This window comes from Calonectris borealis, chromosome 2, assembly GCF_964195595.1.
Source record: "Calonectris borealis chromosome 2, bCalBor7.hap1.2, whole genome shotgun sequence".
Taxonomy (NCBI): Eukaryota; Metazoa; Chordata; class Aves; order Procellariiformes; family Procellariidae; genus Calonectris; species Calonectris borealis.
Window position 1 is genome coordinate 100,444,806 of NC_134313.1, and position 15,480 is coordinate 100,460,285.

At 40.2% G+C, this 15,480-nt stretch overlaps 1 protein-coding gene across 2 annotated transcripts in view; it reads left to right on the top strand.

Moving 5' to 3' along the window:
* Positions 1-2,674: 2,674 nt before the first annotated feature.
* Positions 2,675-15,480, top strand: part of DTNBP1 (dystrobrevin binding protein 1) — a 74,354-nt gene continuing 61,548 nt past the window's right edge. The window contains exons 1-5 of one of the 2 annotated variants that reach the window (XM_075142772.1): positions 2,675-2,872; positions 6,454-6,504; positions 9,596-9,646; positions 10,488-10,548; positions 14,863-14,995. In XM_075142772.1, the coding sequence (XP_074998873.1) occupies positions 2,817-2,872; positions 6,454-6,504; positions 9,596-9,646; positions 10,488-10,548; positions 14,863-14,995 (352 nt within the window). In that variant the 5' untranslated portion in view covers positions 2,675-2,816. The remainder of the gene's footprint in view (positions 2,873-6,453; positions 6,505-9,595; positions 9,647-10,487; positions 10,549-14,862; positions 14,996-15,480) is intronic. The other variant, XM_075142773.1, reaches the window with a different exon arrangement.

Below are 15,480 nucleotides of genomic sequence, written 5' to 3' on the forward strand. Positions count from 1 at the left end.
AATATTTACTGCTACTGACTTATATCACTGTTCTTTACAGCTGTACAAAGCATAGAAAGCTTATGCTTTTGTTGTAGAGACCTGTATAGCCACTTACAGAATACTTGCACAAGATTTTACCTGTGCTAGCATCAGAAAAGCAGAAGAATAAACTAGGAAGTCCTGGCTCATAATTAATATCAAATAACCAGCTGTAAACTACTTAATTACTAAATGAGCAGAACAGGTCATTAATGTTAAAAAGTTACTTAGCATTAATTTGATCTCTAGAAAACTTGATCCAAAGACCCTGACAGAATTTTAGGTGGCACTGTGTTGAATTAACACCTAAAGGATCTGTTCCTGTCTCAGAAGCTTGCCTTGCTGTGCGAAAAAGTAATAATCTATGTTGGGTCAAGCAGATGAACAGTTGTCATACCACATAAATGCTGTTTGTTAAATTAATTGCTATTGTACATGAATATTAATTAATTAATATAAATATGTAACTTGATTAGGGCTCAGAATAAAGCCATGTAATCCAGCTTCAGTGACGGAAATGCTATAGCTCTGCACTTTCTGGACAAACTGGGGAATGTCCAGATCAGACCAACAAGAATAAGAGGTTTGGAAAGTGACTACAAGGACAAAAAAAAAGAACTGGGCTTACTCACTCTGGAAGCAAAAAAGAAGATGAAGCTGAACATGTGGGCTGGTAACTTAAGGAGCTTGTAGAATCTCCTTCATTTTAAGTTCCTAAGAACCAGTTAAAGAAAACTCTACATAGTGTATTTATAATTCATCACGGCCCTTGAGCATAGCATGTGCTTTTAGAAGTCTCTTCCACTCCTGTATTTCTAGGATTACTGTGGCTGTTAACACCATCTCAACACATTTCTTTTCCCAAATTCTACATAGAGATGGCAATGAAATTGTACAAGACAGCAGTCTTTGAATAGTTTCTTGTTAAGTGCAAAAGAAGCAACAGAATCTAAAAGTGTTTACTCACTGTGAATTATTAGAGCCACTGCTGACAAAAATATTCACAAGCAAATTGAAAATATGTAACACTGAAGAAATTTGTATGTCTTCTCAAAGGAAAGGTGAAAATTAAAGGTTAAAACCCCTGCCTTTTTTCTGAAAACTTTAATTCCTGTAACATATATATTACTTAAGGCCAGATTGCACAGGTTTTGTCAGCATTTGTAATTAATGCCTGTGAATACCTCAGAAAAAAACTTTTTGATTCAAGTCCTTCTGGAGAGCTAACTATCCAGGGAAGTGGAAAGTCTCTACTTTCAGATATTGTTGTTAGGCCAAGCAAGAGAAAAATACTGTCTATATGTCATATGCTCTTTTACAGAACTTCGTATGCAGTCTGCCATGAAAACAGTCTTTCTGACCTCAAGACAAGGCGAGCTACATCAATTTCAATGCTTGGAACGATCAACCCAATCATTTTTCTTTTATCAACCATTTAGCTTTTAACTAAGGCCACAGAGCAATACTGGTTTTCAACAAGCCACATCAGAAACAACCTATAGTTCCCACATTCTTCTAAATGCACACAAGCAGAGAGCGAATGGGATTATGGTGCCAATTTTCCATTGAACATACGTTAATTGAACATACCTTGAACCACTCTTGAGTATATTTCTGCAGCATCGAATGACACACCCAACAGTCCCCCTCTGCATAGATTCTCCTTGAAACAAATTATTTCAGTGCTCTCACCTTAATTTTTTTGGAACTTTTAACCAAAACTGAATTGGTTAACAAATAAAATGTTTTGACTTTGAAATCTCAGCTGCTTTATGTAAAAATTAAACTCTCCATTAAATGGAAATTTAAGATTTCCCAGATTCATCTAAATCCTGGGTCCATGTTCCTGAAATATTAACTGAAAACACACAGGGTGGGAGACTGTCTTCCTATTACTGTGACTGTAAATATAGCCATCCAGCCAATTGTTCTGAAAAGGTCTGATTCCACTTAAACTGTCTCAGGATTAGTTGTATGACTCACAAGTTATTATTTGAACAGATAGTACGTAGAAGCTTAATGAAAACATTTCACTTTATTGTTTACTATTTGTAATAACTAACAGCCCTTTTTTTTTTGTCATTTTTTAAAGAATCACTAATATCTATACAAGCCTGGCAGCCTCCAAAGAAAACAGCAGTGGGCCACATAGCCAAACTTACAGTTCAAATACCTGCTCTGCAAGGACTTTGAAAGGTTATCATCTATCCCTTACTCCAAGAACTCAGCAATCCCAGGGAGACCCAGTGGTTTTGCCTTCCATACTTTTTAAGATTTTGTTGCAAAGCCCGATTTCCTGAGTTCACTCCTACACTACTACCGCTAATGTCAAAATCATTAAGGTGAGGGTCCCACCTTGCCAAGGAGCTTACTGCGGCCTTTAAAAAGCCTCTAGCTGCAACTTCAGGAATCTACACGTTTCTCAAAATCTATCCTTGAAACGGCCCGGGCCTTAAACGCAGTTCTACCCGGCGTTACTCGCACACCGGGAACGCAAAACAAGGGACCCAGCTCTCCTCAGCAGCCCCGCGGTGCCCCTAACTTTGTGAGGAGACTTCTGCCGTTATGCGCCCCACCGCCCGGGCCCGGGCCTCGCCGGAAAGAGAGAAGGCGGGCCTTCCGCTAGGCGCGTGGGCGGTGATTAACCGTCCCAGGCTCGCGCCGCGCCTGCAACCGCCCGCGGGCTGAGGGGGAGGAGGGAGCTGAGCTCCGCCCCTCCCCCGCGCCCCGCCCCTCCCCCGCGCCCCGCCCCTCCCGCCCGGCGCTGGCCTCCGCAGCCGGAGAAGGCCGGGACGATGCTGGAGACGTTGCGGGAGCGGCTGCTGAGCGTCCAGCAGGACCTCACCGCCGGGTGGGTAGCGCTCTCGGCCCGGCCCCGCGGGGTCGGCGGGGGCGGGGGGAGCGGGAGAGGGACCCGCGCGCCGCAGCCGGGTTGGGGAGGGGGAAGCAGGTGACCGGGGGCCGGGGGGGCGGGCGGGGACCGGCCCGGCGGGCGGGCGGGAGGGAGGAAGAGGAGGAGACTGCGGAGGCGGGATCCCCGGCCGGGGCCCTTCCCTCTCACCGCGGTGCCCGGCTGTGGCGGCCCCCTCCTCGGTGCCGGGACGGGCTGGGAACGCGGCCCCTGGGTCTAATCCATCCCCTTCCCGCCTCGCTTGAGCGGCTCATGGCGGGCTAGCGAGCCCCGGCAGCTGCGTGGTAGCCCGCAGCTGCAGTCGGGAGTCGAGGGAAAGAGGTGCCTTGGTGTTTGGGAGGCGGCTGCTGTCAGGGAAATGAGAGAGAGCCTGCTGTTTCCAGAGAATGAGGAAGATGTGAATAGGGTCAATTAATGCGCTTGAATTTTTTATGAAGTAACTGATCTTCAGGGTTTTATAGATTAATGTGATTGCTTAAAGAGCATCGCTGTGCTCTGTTCGGCATATGAAAAGCTTTTCTTTCCTTGCAAGATGAGTTACTGTCCCTTGGGGAAAAGAAGCGCAGGATAAGCGGAAGGAGCAGCCCCTTGCTTACATTAAAAAGTAGAAGGATATTCTTCCTCCGTTGCTTCACAAGGTTTTTTAGACAGGCCGTGTATCAGTGCTATTTTTGGTACAAGCAGGTGGTCCAAATGAGCATTGCTGGCAGTTAGTGGATGGCCAGAGAACAAGGTCATGCCTGTGCTGCAAAACTGTTGGTTCATAATGAGCCGCAGGAGAATATCGTGTTGTAATCAATTACTTTTAAAAACTGCATGGTCTTTGGCCATGTTGAGGCTGCCTTATACACCTATAGTAAATATTTATATATAGTGATGGATGTCTCTGTACTCCAGAAACTTAAAATAAATAGTTTATAATGACTTACTTGCACCAGTATATGGTGGTCCAGAGAAATTGGTGTTATAAGCTACCAATCAACGAGATAAATTGCTTATATGTTATCTGTCTCATCTTAATAAACAGTAATTGAATATTAAAATGGCTTAAGAATATAGACTAAGGCATTGCTCTATTGCTGTCTGTCTTTATGTTTTGCTGTTATTTTTAGAACTTCTCACAGAGTTTGATGCCTCAGTACAGTGTAAGGTTCTTTTGAAAAAGATGTTTTTCACATGATGAAAGAGGGCAACAGAAAGGTCATAACATGCTGGATCCGATGGTCATTTAACTCTCTATCTCCATGTATTGCTGCAGTGGAGTCAATATGTTTCCACGTAGTCTTTAATTTGCCTTCTTCCTTGTATTGCAATGTTTTGTTCTGTTTTGAGAACAGTCTGATTTCATCATTGTGTTTTAGCAGCTCCATTAATGTGCCCTTCTTGGAGTGTCCCTTCTCTAAGTTTTTTTTAATCTGGAATGTATTCTTTGTTGCCATTGGGAACCTGTATCTTGGAGCCATAGTAGCAGAGGCTGTGGAGAGCATCAGGTTTTTTCCTGTAGTGTCCCCATGGATTCAGGCCAGAACACGACTTGTCTTGTTTTGCTCCTTTTCCCTTCCTAGACAATGCAACCGCAAGTGTTCTGGATTACCCCGATCCCTACCCCACCAAAGTGGTAATAGAAATCATTTTATGCTGTTAAGACTTTAGCTCAAAATGGTCAAAACTCAGAGAAAGTATTTCTGGTGGCAAGAATGCTGGGCCAGTTGTGGCCAACTTGTTAACTACACATGGATGCTTGCAAAGTGGACAGTTGGATTTCTTGAAACATTGGGAGGGAAAAGCTTTTCCAGGGCTTCTAAGAAAAGAATATCACTTGCAAAAGAATAAGGGAATGTTTATGTACAGCTCAAAAGAATTAAATCTGGGATTGTGTGATCTAAAGAAAGAGCAGTTTAGGGTTATTAGTCATTTCTGTAAACAAAGAAATAGCTCCCCTTTCCCCTCCTCAGCTGTGTCTGCTGTCTACTTCTGTGCATCTTGTGGGTGAGGTGTCTAGATTTTGACCCATTTACCTGCAAGCAATCTTTTGCAGGAGAGAAAAAAAAATGGAAGTGAGCTGTGTTTGTCTGTGCTCAGGCAGTAACTTGTGTGCGTCTGCCAGCTTGAGTGATGTGGCTCACACTACCTCTACTTTGTACAGAGAACACTGCTGAAAGGAAGCCAGTGTTGTGTAGTCTAGTGATAAATCCCTTTAGCCTTTACTTCTGACTGTGTGGCAGATATTCTAGTAAGAGAACTGGTAGTTGTGACCCAGTATTTCCTTCAATCCCTGTATGCAGAGGAGTGCTGCTGTTACAGGCTGGGGTGCATACTGGGAAACATGACAGAGGAGAAGGGCAAATTGCAGAGCTTTCTGCAACAGTGTTCTTCCTCAGTGGGCTGTGGTTGTTGCTACTTGGCTTGGCTATTGTGAACAGCTCTCTAACAGGGAGTGGAGACCTGCCTTAGCATGTCTTTTCTCAAATTGTCAACCACCTATTTTGCTGTAGAGCTTTGAGGTTTCTTCTTTGTGTTTCTGGAAATTGATGGTGGTCAAGACTGGGGAGCGATTGGGCTCACCCTAGAAGCAGCCTGAATATCTATATATTAGGGTGTTTCTCAGTCACTGGGTCACTCAGGATTACATATCTCTGTGTCGTGTCCGGAGGATATTTTTGGAGCTCATTTCCATCTTGCTCATGTCTGTGTGTCCTTTATTTCTTCCTAACCCTTGCTGTCGTGCACAGCTGGGACTCCAAAGGGCATAGAGGCTGAGGACATCCATCATTTTGGTGGTCAGAGAATAGCCGAAGGTTTTGGTTCTCACTCTACCATGCCAACTTGACTAGCATATACGGGTTAACTGAAAAAGAGTAAAGAGTGGAAAAGAGTTGGGGGGTGGTGGTGTTGGGGGGCTTGTTTGTTGTTGTTTGGGGTTTTGGGTTTTTTTGTTTGTTTTGATGTTTAGGAGCAAGATACCAGTCAGTTTGAAATTGGCCATAGGTGAAACAAGCATCAGATACGCTCAGTGGCAGCGCACTGTGGTGATGCTGCTGGAGATTCTGATAGTTGGCAGAAGAAAAGTTGTGCTTGTGCTAGTTTTGTTTTGGCAGACTTACAGCAAGTGGGTACAAATGTCTCTATGTGACTGTCGTGCTTTTCCTTGGCATATATGCCTTCTTGTAAAGGGTGTTCTTCGGGATTGGATTGATTATTTCTATGCAGATCTTTAATACCTGTCTGCTAAGGAAACAGTATCGAGAGCTGGATGACTTGGATACATAGCTCCCATTAAACTTTTTGTACCCAATTGGTTGATGCACTTGTAGAAGAATCTCATAATTTAGAAGCAGTGTCAGTGGAAGTAATTTCATATGACAGTCCCCACAAAACAAAGTGATATTTGATATAGTTGTGAAATAAGCGGAAACAAAATTAACTATAATAGACTGGAATTAACACATTATGTGTTTAAACAAGTTGTTCTCTCTTTTTGGTGTTGGAAATGTCTGATGGTTTTGTGTTTTGATTTATAGGTTGAAGACTTTGGGTGACAAATCAAGAGAAGCAAAAAAAAGCAGGCAGAGGTACTTCTGAATGTCTTAATGTATAGCATTAATCTAGGGTGCTCTTGTTAAAGAAAAATTTGAAAGTGGCTCATATATGAGCCAGTTACAAGAACAGTTGCATATAATTTTACAGAATATTCTTTTGGCAACAGAAAAGATGAACCCTAATATTGAGGAAATACTTTGCTTAATAGAACCTTCATTGATAGGCCTAAATAATTTCTGGTGGCCTTCAATGAATTTATAAATGACTATTTAAATTATGTGAATATTCAATGTTATTGTAGTATTTTATACAAGATTTAGGTTGCAGTACACTGAAATGTAATTGTTTACAATCTCTGTGAATTTCATGTACTAAAATTGTAATTTCGTTTTTTTAGTGTAAGAGCAGAAATATGAGCCTTTTTATTGTGGAAAATATATTCTAATGGAGTACTTAAATTACTTGTTTCAAGAAGATTTAAGAATTGTGGTTGGTTTTTTTTATCCTCTGCATTTTAGTATATTGTTCATTCTTTCAGCTGTGTAAACTATAGGGAAAGACTACTTAACATCTGAAAATGACATCTGTGAATGTTGCTTCTTCAAATAAGCTCAGATATGCTTTAGTGTAAAGCATGTTCTTACTAAAACACAGTGTGTAAACACAAATTAGTTGTAAAACAAGCCCTGAACAAAAAATAAGGCATCTGAAATAAACTCTGTTATGTTCTGAAGCTTGATGTTTTGGATGTAAAGGCTTTTTAACAGAAGACTGGTTGTATTGACAAGACACGGAAACTAAACTAAGAATGGGTGAAGGTTTGACTAAAACTGTTTTAGGCAACTGCCTTCTCTGTATGTTTCCAGTCCATACTGTTTTGGTTCATCTGGTGTACTGTAAATATCCATCACTTTTTGAGAAAAGCACTGGGTGAACCATTTGGATCATCACAAATAGATGAATTCTATTGTGACTTCTGCTTTGCTGGTAAAATTCTGGGACAAACATAGCTTACCTTTATTGTAAGGATGGCTGAGAGCTTGTGGGTCAGAAGCAGAGGAGAGGCCGGTAAGGGTGGTGTTGCCAAGGGAGTTCATAACTGACCATTTGATCAGGGAGTGAATGATGTCTTCTCTAAACAACTTGAGGAATTCTCTGTATCATTAAACCCCCATTCTTGTGGGGGCCTTTGACTTCCTTGACATCTGCTGAAAGGACAGCACAGCAGGATGCAGTCAAGAAGAGTTCTGGAGGGTGTCAGGGATAACTTCTTGATACCCTCTTCATAACTTCTTTGGCATGCAGGAATAGCCTTAGGAAAGCCAGAGCTCACCTAGAATTGACATTTACGAGAGATGTCAAGGACAAGAAGAGCTTCTAGCCCTGCATTGGTAATGAACGGCTGAACAAAGAAAACATGGAATTGTTGATGAATGGGATGGATGATTTAGTGACAGCAAATGTGGATGTTGTTGAGGTACTGAATGCAATGTCTTTGTTGCTTCAGTCCTCTCAAACAAGGTCTCCCAGTCCTCTGTGCTTAGTGAAAGGGTTCAAGGAAGAGACTGACCAGTAGTGGATGAAGATCAATTTGGGGAACTCAACCCATAAAGCCCATAGGACCATATGGGCCAAGAGGTACTTCATGAAATTCAAGAGCTACAAATCCAAAGTCTTTCCCTAGGAAGAAAGTATCCCCTGCAACAATACAGACTGGGGCTGACTGACTAGCTGGGAAGCAGCTTTGCTGAAAAGACCCTGGGGGTCTTAGCAGACAGCAGGCTGAATGTGAGCCAGCAACGTGCCTGGCAGCAAGGAAGGCAACAGTTTTCTGAGCTGTGTGAACAGGACCACAGGCAGTAGGATTGAGGGAGGTGACTATCCCGTGCCCTCAGGACTCCTTAGACCACATCTAGCTACTGAGTCCACTTTGGGCCCCCGCTGTGAGAAAGGCATTGATAACCTGCAGCAAGTTTAGTGGAGAGCCACCAAGATGGTTGGGGCTGGAACTCTCTGTGTATGAGGAAAGGCTGAGACTGGGGCTTGTTCAGCCTGGAGAACAGATGACTTTGGGGAGACCTAACAGCAGCCTGTCATTACCTATGAAGAGGTTATTCAGGAGATTGGTATGTGGTGGGAACACAAAAGGCGATAGGCATAAGTTGAAACGAGATGTTCAGACAGGAAAAGGCTATAAGGAAAAGCTTTTTCCTCATGAGGACAGTCAAGCAGTGGAACAGGTTGCTCACAGAGCCTGTGAAGTTTCTGTCCTCAGAGGTTTTCAAGTTGCAACTGGACAAAGCCCTGAGCAAGCTGGTCTGATCCCATAGCTGGTCCTGCTTTGAACAGGAGGTTGCACTAGAGACCGCCTGAGGTCCCTTCCCACCTCACTGATCCTATCACTTTTCCCTTGGTTTAAGAAAAAAAAAAAGATTTCATTTATGGTATTTGGTTTTTTCCATGCAAATTGTTTGGCTGACAGTGCAAAACAGTCCATTCTGGTAATCTTCCAAGAGACAAATCTTGGATGACATCAAGATCTTCACATAATACGTGAAGTGCTGCGTTGTTAGTTTTCTTTAACTTATGATAAGTTGCCTTTATATTTCAAGCTAATGTTAATGAAAATGTATGCATCCAATAGGAGATCATTAGAGCATTAAACTGGCAAAGGTTCTTTAACTTAGTATTTATTTTTAATGTAGAATATATTAAGTGCAATGTCTTTATTGAGGGACATAAAGAACTTGTGTAATAGTCTTATTTTCAGAATGTTTCTGTCCAGTGTTTTAAGTTAAAACAATGTTCATCCTGCATGTTTGTTAACTGTACTAAGAAGTTATCTCAGAAGAGTTGTTTCTAATGGACATAGTCAAAAAGAGGTAAGAATGGGCTACCATAAAATAACAAGGGGAAAAAACAACCCTAGCTGTGGAATATTCTTGTAAGACACACTGTGTAATGCATTTTAAACCAGAATTGACAAAATGTTTGTGAAAGTGAACAGTATGGAATATTTCTGTGCTCAGCATATCTGTCATATGCAGATGTGTGTGCACACATTTTTTTATAACAGTATTCTATTCATTAACAACATTTGTATGTTTACAATTTGTTTTATAGAACTGCTCAGTGTTTGCCAGAGTTTTCTGCTGGACTGGAATTACTGAGCAGGTATGACCTTCCATTTCTTTGTTAGTGTCTGCTTCCTATAATTTCAGAAATAACTTTATTAGGTTAAGAAAATGAGAAGAAAATCAAGGTGTTACTAATAGTTTTTTTGGATGTTTTGCAGTTAGAGGAGTGGGAGTGGTTACCAAATGATAAATATGTTTAAAGCTTGCCCAATCCTTAAGTGCTGTCATGTGAATGAAACAGAAGTTCTGGAGGAGAAGCAACATTTGAAAGATTACTTTAGTTCATGGTCTAATGCACAGGGATGAAGGAGACCAGCACTGAGGCCGAGCCTGTGGTTTTAATTTGATGTTTTATAACTTTTACATATTGGATATGGTTTCATTTTGTTATAAAAGAGACAGTATGCCTGTCATTGCCATGTGTATTTAATCACATTTTTTCTGAGTAACAGAAGCTATCTGCATTATAGATTTCCTTCGTATTTTTATGTTAAAAAACAAAAAAAATCTATTCTCTTTCTTGGGGGGTGGGGTGTGATTACAATCTTGTTAATTTTTTTTCATTTTGTTATTGAAATTGGGTTCCAAATAGTGCTTAAGGCTTTTATGTGTAGTCTTACAAATATTGCTGGGTCCATTTAGCTCTTAATGTAAGCTAGCAGGTTAAAAAACATTAATCATTTTTTCTTTGAAAGAAATTATTTCTTACTGTATATTTGTCTTGGTAGAACAGTAAATACCAGAAAGAACTGTACAGCTTTTTAAACTGTTATTTCTGGTAGTCCCTGTAAATATAAGCACAGTGGGTTCCATGAAATCTTCTTCCTTTGTAAGGAGAACACGATAAGAATGGTCATTCATCTTTCTTCTCTTCTCAGGTATGAAGATGCTTGGGCTGCCCTTCACAAAGGAGCCAAAGATTGTGCAAAAGCTGGAGAGGTAAGAAAAAATAACAATGCCACACCTGAAATATTTTAAAATGTGTTAATAATTTTAAACTAAAAGTTTTAGTACCAGTGTACTGGATTGATGCTGGTTACTAGGTAAGCACCCACCCAGCCTTGTTCACTCCCCCACCAGTGGGACAGAGGAGAGAACAGGAAGAACAAAAATGAGAAAACACATGGTTCCAGATAAAGACAGTTTAATAGTTGAAGGACAAAGGAAAAACAAATGATGCAAAAGCAGTCATTCACAATGTCCCAACAAGCAGACGAATGCCCAGCCAGTCTCAGAGCAATGGTTACCTTGGGAGACCAAACCCTTAGTTTTTATTGTTGAGCATGATGTTACATGGTATGAAATATCCCTTTGGCCAATGGTCAACTGCTCCAGCTGTGTCCCCTCCCAACTTCTTGCCCACCCCCAGCCTACTCGCTGCAGGGGGAGTGAGGATGAGTGGGGAAGAGAGAAAGCCTTGACATTGTACAAGCATTGTTCAGCAATATCCAAAACATTGGTGTGTTATCAATAGTTTTGGTCAGAAATCCAAGACACAGCACCATATGGGAATCCAAGACACAGCACATGAAGGGAATTAACTCCATCCCAGCTGGATCCAGTACAACCAGTATAATGAAAAAGTGATGCTCTGTATTGGGAGCTGCTTGGGAAAATGCCAAGTTGCATTGTTTTTTACTGTGGTTTTAAGATGGTGTTTGACAGGCAGCTGATGGAATGGATCAGAATGTCCAGTTCCTCTTGTTTCTCACATCTCTTCCAGATTTGATGGTACTCAGCATTAATATTCTTGAAGTATTAAATATACATATTGTAAAAATAGAAATTCTCTGTGATCATGTTTCTCACAAGGTATCATCTAACAAGAATTATCTGAAGTTCATTCTCCTGTTTACTTTCTGATATTTCAATTACTGTAACAAACATTGAGTGTGAGAATTTCCTAGTGCTTTTAAAGTACTTTTCAACTGATACATTGACACCCAGAATTTCTTGTCTTCAGTCCTTTGTTCAGCTAGTTGCAATCACTGCTTGCACTTAAGCAAAAAATATTCATTATATCAGCTTACTGTTTTTCTGTGGCTTATGATAGGTTAGAGAAGGATATTGAGAAGTACGACTTTGTCAGACTGTGACAAGAAGGTGATGGTAAAAATAAGACATATCCAGAAGTTCAGGTGGTTGGTTTTTGCACTCTTCTGCCATTATTTGAAAGATTTAAAGTTAGCTAGGTATATTATTTTGAGACTGCTTAAGACATCTTGAACATTGCCAATAAATGGCAGTGTAAACAATAAATAGTAATGTAAACAATGTAATGTAAACAATAATGTAATGCAAACATTAAATAATGTGATGCAATGTAAACAATTGCAAAAATGATGTTGCATGTTACTGCTGTAGCTCTTTAAAAGCAGTGCAGTGACTGGGAAAGTATAGAATATATTTGGGGTTGAGGCATGACTTTGGTGGTTAGTATCGGGGTCGGGCTGTTGCACTGACACTGTTTGCTGCCCCCTCCTAGTAGACAGGAAAACGGCAAGATTTGATTGTCTGGCTGAAAAGATTCAGGAAGTGGCTGTGCTTTCTCCTAATTTTGTTCAGTTTTCCTGCCCTGGAAGTGAAGTGACAAGTTGTGTGGTTTATTTATGGAATGAAGGGAAAGAAAACTTCCAGTAAGTGCTACCAATGCGTTGCTCCGCACCAGACTTACCATTTCAAGCCCTGTTTAAGGGGCAGACAGTGTAAGCTGGGTTGCCACAATGCAGAGCAGGACTGAGCTGTGGGGTTCTCGGTCCTGGCTGAAACCTTCACTTTGGCTGGCTGCATCCTTCCTGACTCTTCTGGTTTCTGTAGGAGTCTTCTCTGTATCTTTTTCCAATGGATAAAAAACTCACTGCTTAATGTATTTTCAAGAGGTATATTTAGGGTAAGAAAGATATTACCTTATGTTCTTTCTCTTGCCTAATAGTATGGCCCAGCTTTTCCATGCGTTCCGGTGAAAACCTTCAGTTATTAGAGATGAAGTTCTCTCTGCCAGCTTTGTGCGTTTTACTGCTCATGATGATTTTTTTAGAAGATTTTTTAAATTACTTGCTTACAATTTTGTAATACTTGCAATAGTTTGCTTTAAAAATTGTCGTTATGAAAAAAATACGAGGCTTCATATATATGAACCCAATGTAACCTTAATCTCACATATTATGGCTGCTTGGGAAAATTAGAATGAAAAACTTCCAAAAAGACTTGGAAATTTTCCATTAAATTAGAATCATAGAATCATAGAATCATTAAGATTGGAAAAGACCTCTAAGATCAAGTCCAACCGTCAACACAACACCACCACGCCCACTAAACCATGTCCTTAAGCACCTCATCGACACGTCTTTTAAATACTTCCAGGGATGGTGACTCAACCACTTCCCTGGGCAGCCTGTTCCAAGGCCTGACCACTCTCTCAGTAAAGAAATTTTTCCTAATGTCTAATCTAAAACTCCCTTGGCGCAACTTAAGGCCATTTCCTCTTGTCCTATTGCCAGTTACTTGGGAGAAGAGACCGACCCCCACCTCGCTACAACCTCCTTTCAGGTAGTTGTAGAGCGTGATGGGGTCTCCCCTCAGCCTCCTCTTCTCCAGACTAAACAGCCCCAGTTCACTCAGCCGCTCCTCATAAGACTTGTGCTCCAGAGTCTTCACCATCATCAGATGTTTACTTTTGGGAGAATCCAAAATATGTATTGCTTGTGGTTTTTTGTTTGTTTCTTTTTTATAAAAGTAGAAAATACAGGGTTCAATAAAATAAGAATTGTGTAAGCACACAAGATTGACTGTACCGTATCAGACCTAAAGGTCCACTTGTCCAGTATCCTATTCCTGGTACTGGCCAGTAGCAGATAAACTACTTGTGCTGTCTTATTTATAAATGTTGAAGAGAGAAAGGAAAGTGAAAATTCCAAGCTTTAATTGCTGCCTACAGTCTTACCATGTTAAATTATAGATGCTAACTACCAGTTCCATCTACAAAATTGTCCTAAAAATACTGCTTTTAGATGATTGTAATTTTGGCTGGATTGAATTATTTCTGGGCTGAAATGTTTTTCTGGTATTTGCCCCCATCTCATGGTGTATGTTTTTTTTTTGTTTGCTTTACTGTTTAACTGATATAAACCCCATATCTCATTCTCAAAAACAGACTTGGCTTTATTTAAATAAGGATGTTGGGTCTTCTGAAGCGTTTCATTACTCACTGGGTTTTGGAATAAATTTTCAAACCTTGTCTGGTAAAACAGTATGGTTTTTTGACAGGGATAGGTAGCTAGAGGAATTTGGAAATGGGAGTAGTTGTCGTTCTTCTAAAAGAATCTGTCTGAATTGGGTAGAATTGTAAATCTTTGAGAACTTCCTTTGCCCATTGCTCAGACTTTTTCAGTTTCTGCAACTAAATTCTGCAAAAACTGAGGAATTCAAAATGCAGATACAGCCATGGGCTGCAGTCGTGTGCAAGAGGAAGAATGGGTAATGGAACTAAGAGCAGGGAAACTATAATTGAATCATCTCAAGTATCATATATAAGGGGAACATTTGTTACCTAAGATCTCTTGATTTTGCTGTTTTTCATAGAATCTGACCTATATAAATAAAACTTTTAAGCAGTGTATCCTCTTCTCATTATATGTGTAATGAAAGTTAGGAAGAATCAAACGACAAAAATTGAACTAATGTAGAAGTGTGTTCATAAAGACTTGTAACTGCTGCGGCTAAGTTTATCACAAGAGCGGAAGAGCAGGACTGTTATAAAGGCAACTTTTTTTTAAATATCATTCCTTTTATTTCATTTTCTAGAGTATTTTGAATACTCAGAGTTTTCAGTTTTGTTGTTAAGATTAAATCGGTATGACTAGCAACACTAAACTAAGTTATTGATCTAAATAAGCCTTACATTGCAGTACTGCAGTGTTGTTATTGTGTAGCAGTGCAATGCTGCTGTCAAAATTCCAGATGAAATATTATTTACAGTTAATAAAATCCATAAAATATTTCCTGCATTGACTAGTATATTGAGAAATAACTTTTAATCTCATTTTGATCAATGCGTTTTGATAGAAATATTTCATACTACAGGGGCATTCTTGAGCATGTTGTATATTTACTAGAGAAGTGCACAAGTGGCAGTGCTATAGGGTTACTATGCTGACCTTATGCTTGCAGATGCATTAATTCTAAAAATTAGTCAAGATTCTCATAAATAGGTACATAAATTTGCAAGTAAAGTAAAGAACCTGTTTGTTTCAGCTGGTGGATAGTGAAGTTGTGATGCTTTCTGCACATTGGGAGAAGAAAAGGAACAGTCTGGTGGAACTACAGGACCAGCTCCAACAAATACCTGGGTTTTTAGCAGATCTGGAATGCCTCACAGCAAGCCTAGGTAAGGTTTTATAGACATAACAAGCATTCAAGTCAGTACAGAGGGTTAGACTGAAGTTCAGCTGTTGTGAACTTTGCAATTATAAAATCTAATTTTGCTTGCCAAACACATCCTTTCTATTGTAAAACAGTAGTTCTTAAACAACCTGGTGTTGTAAAAGAGCAAAATTAGTCGTGGTTGCTCCCACAGCAGTTAAAATTTTGTATGTGTCATTATTTGGGGGAAAAAAAAATTGTGACAACTGCATATCTTGGTGTGAACAGTTGAAAATTATTATTCTTGAAGTCTTTTTAAATTCTTAAAGATTTGTAAGTAGTGTGAACACTCATGTATGTAGTTGCTTCTCTTTGATTGAGTCTATGTCATTTTATATAATAACTTGTTCTAAATCATCATTTGTTGCGGGGGGAGAAATTTACCTGGCTTGGGACAAATCAAGGCAGAAACTTTTTGTTGAGAGTAATTGTTGGTTCCAAAGCTAGCTT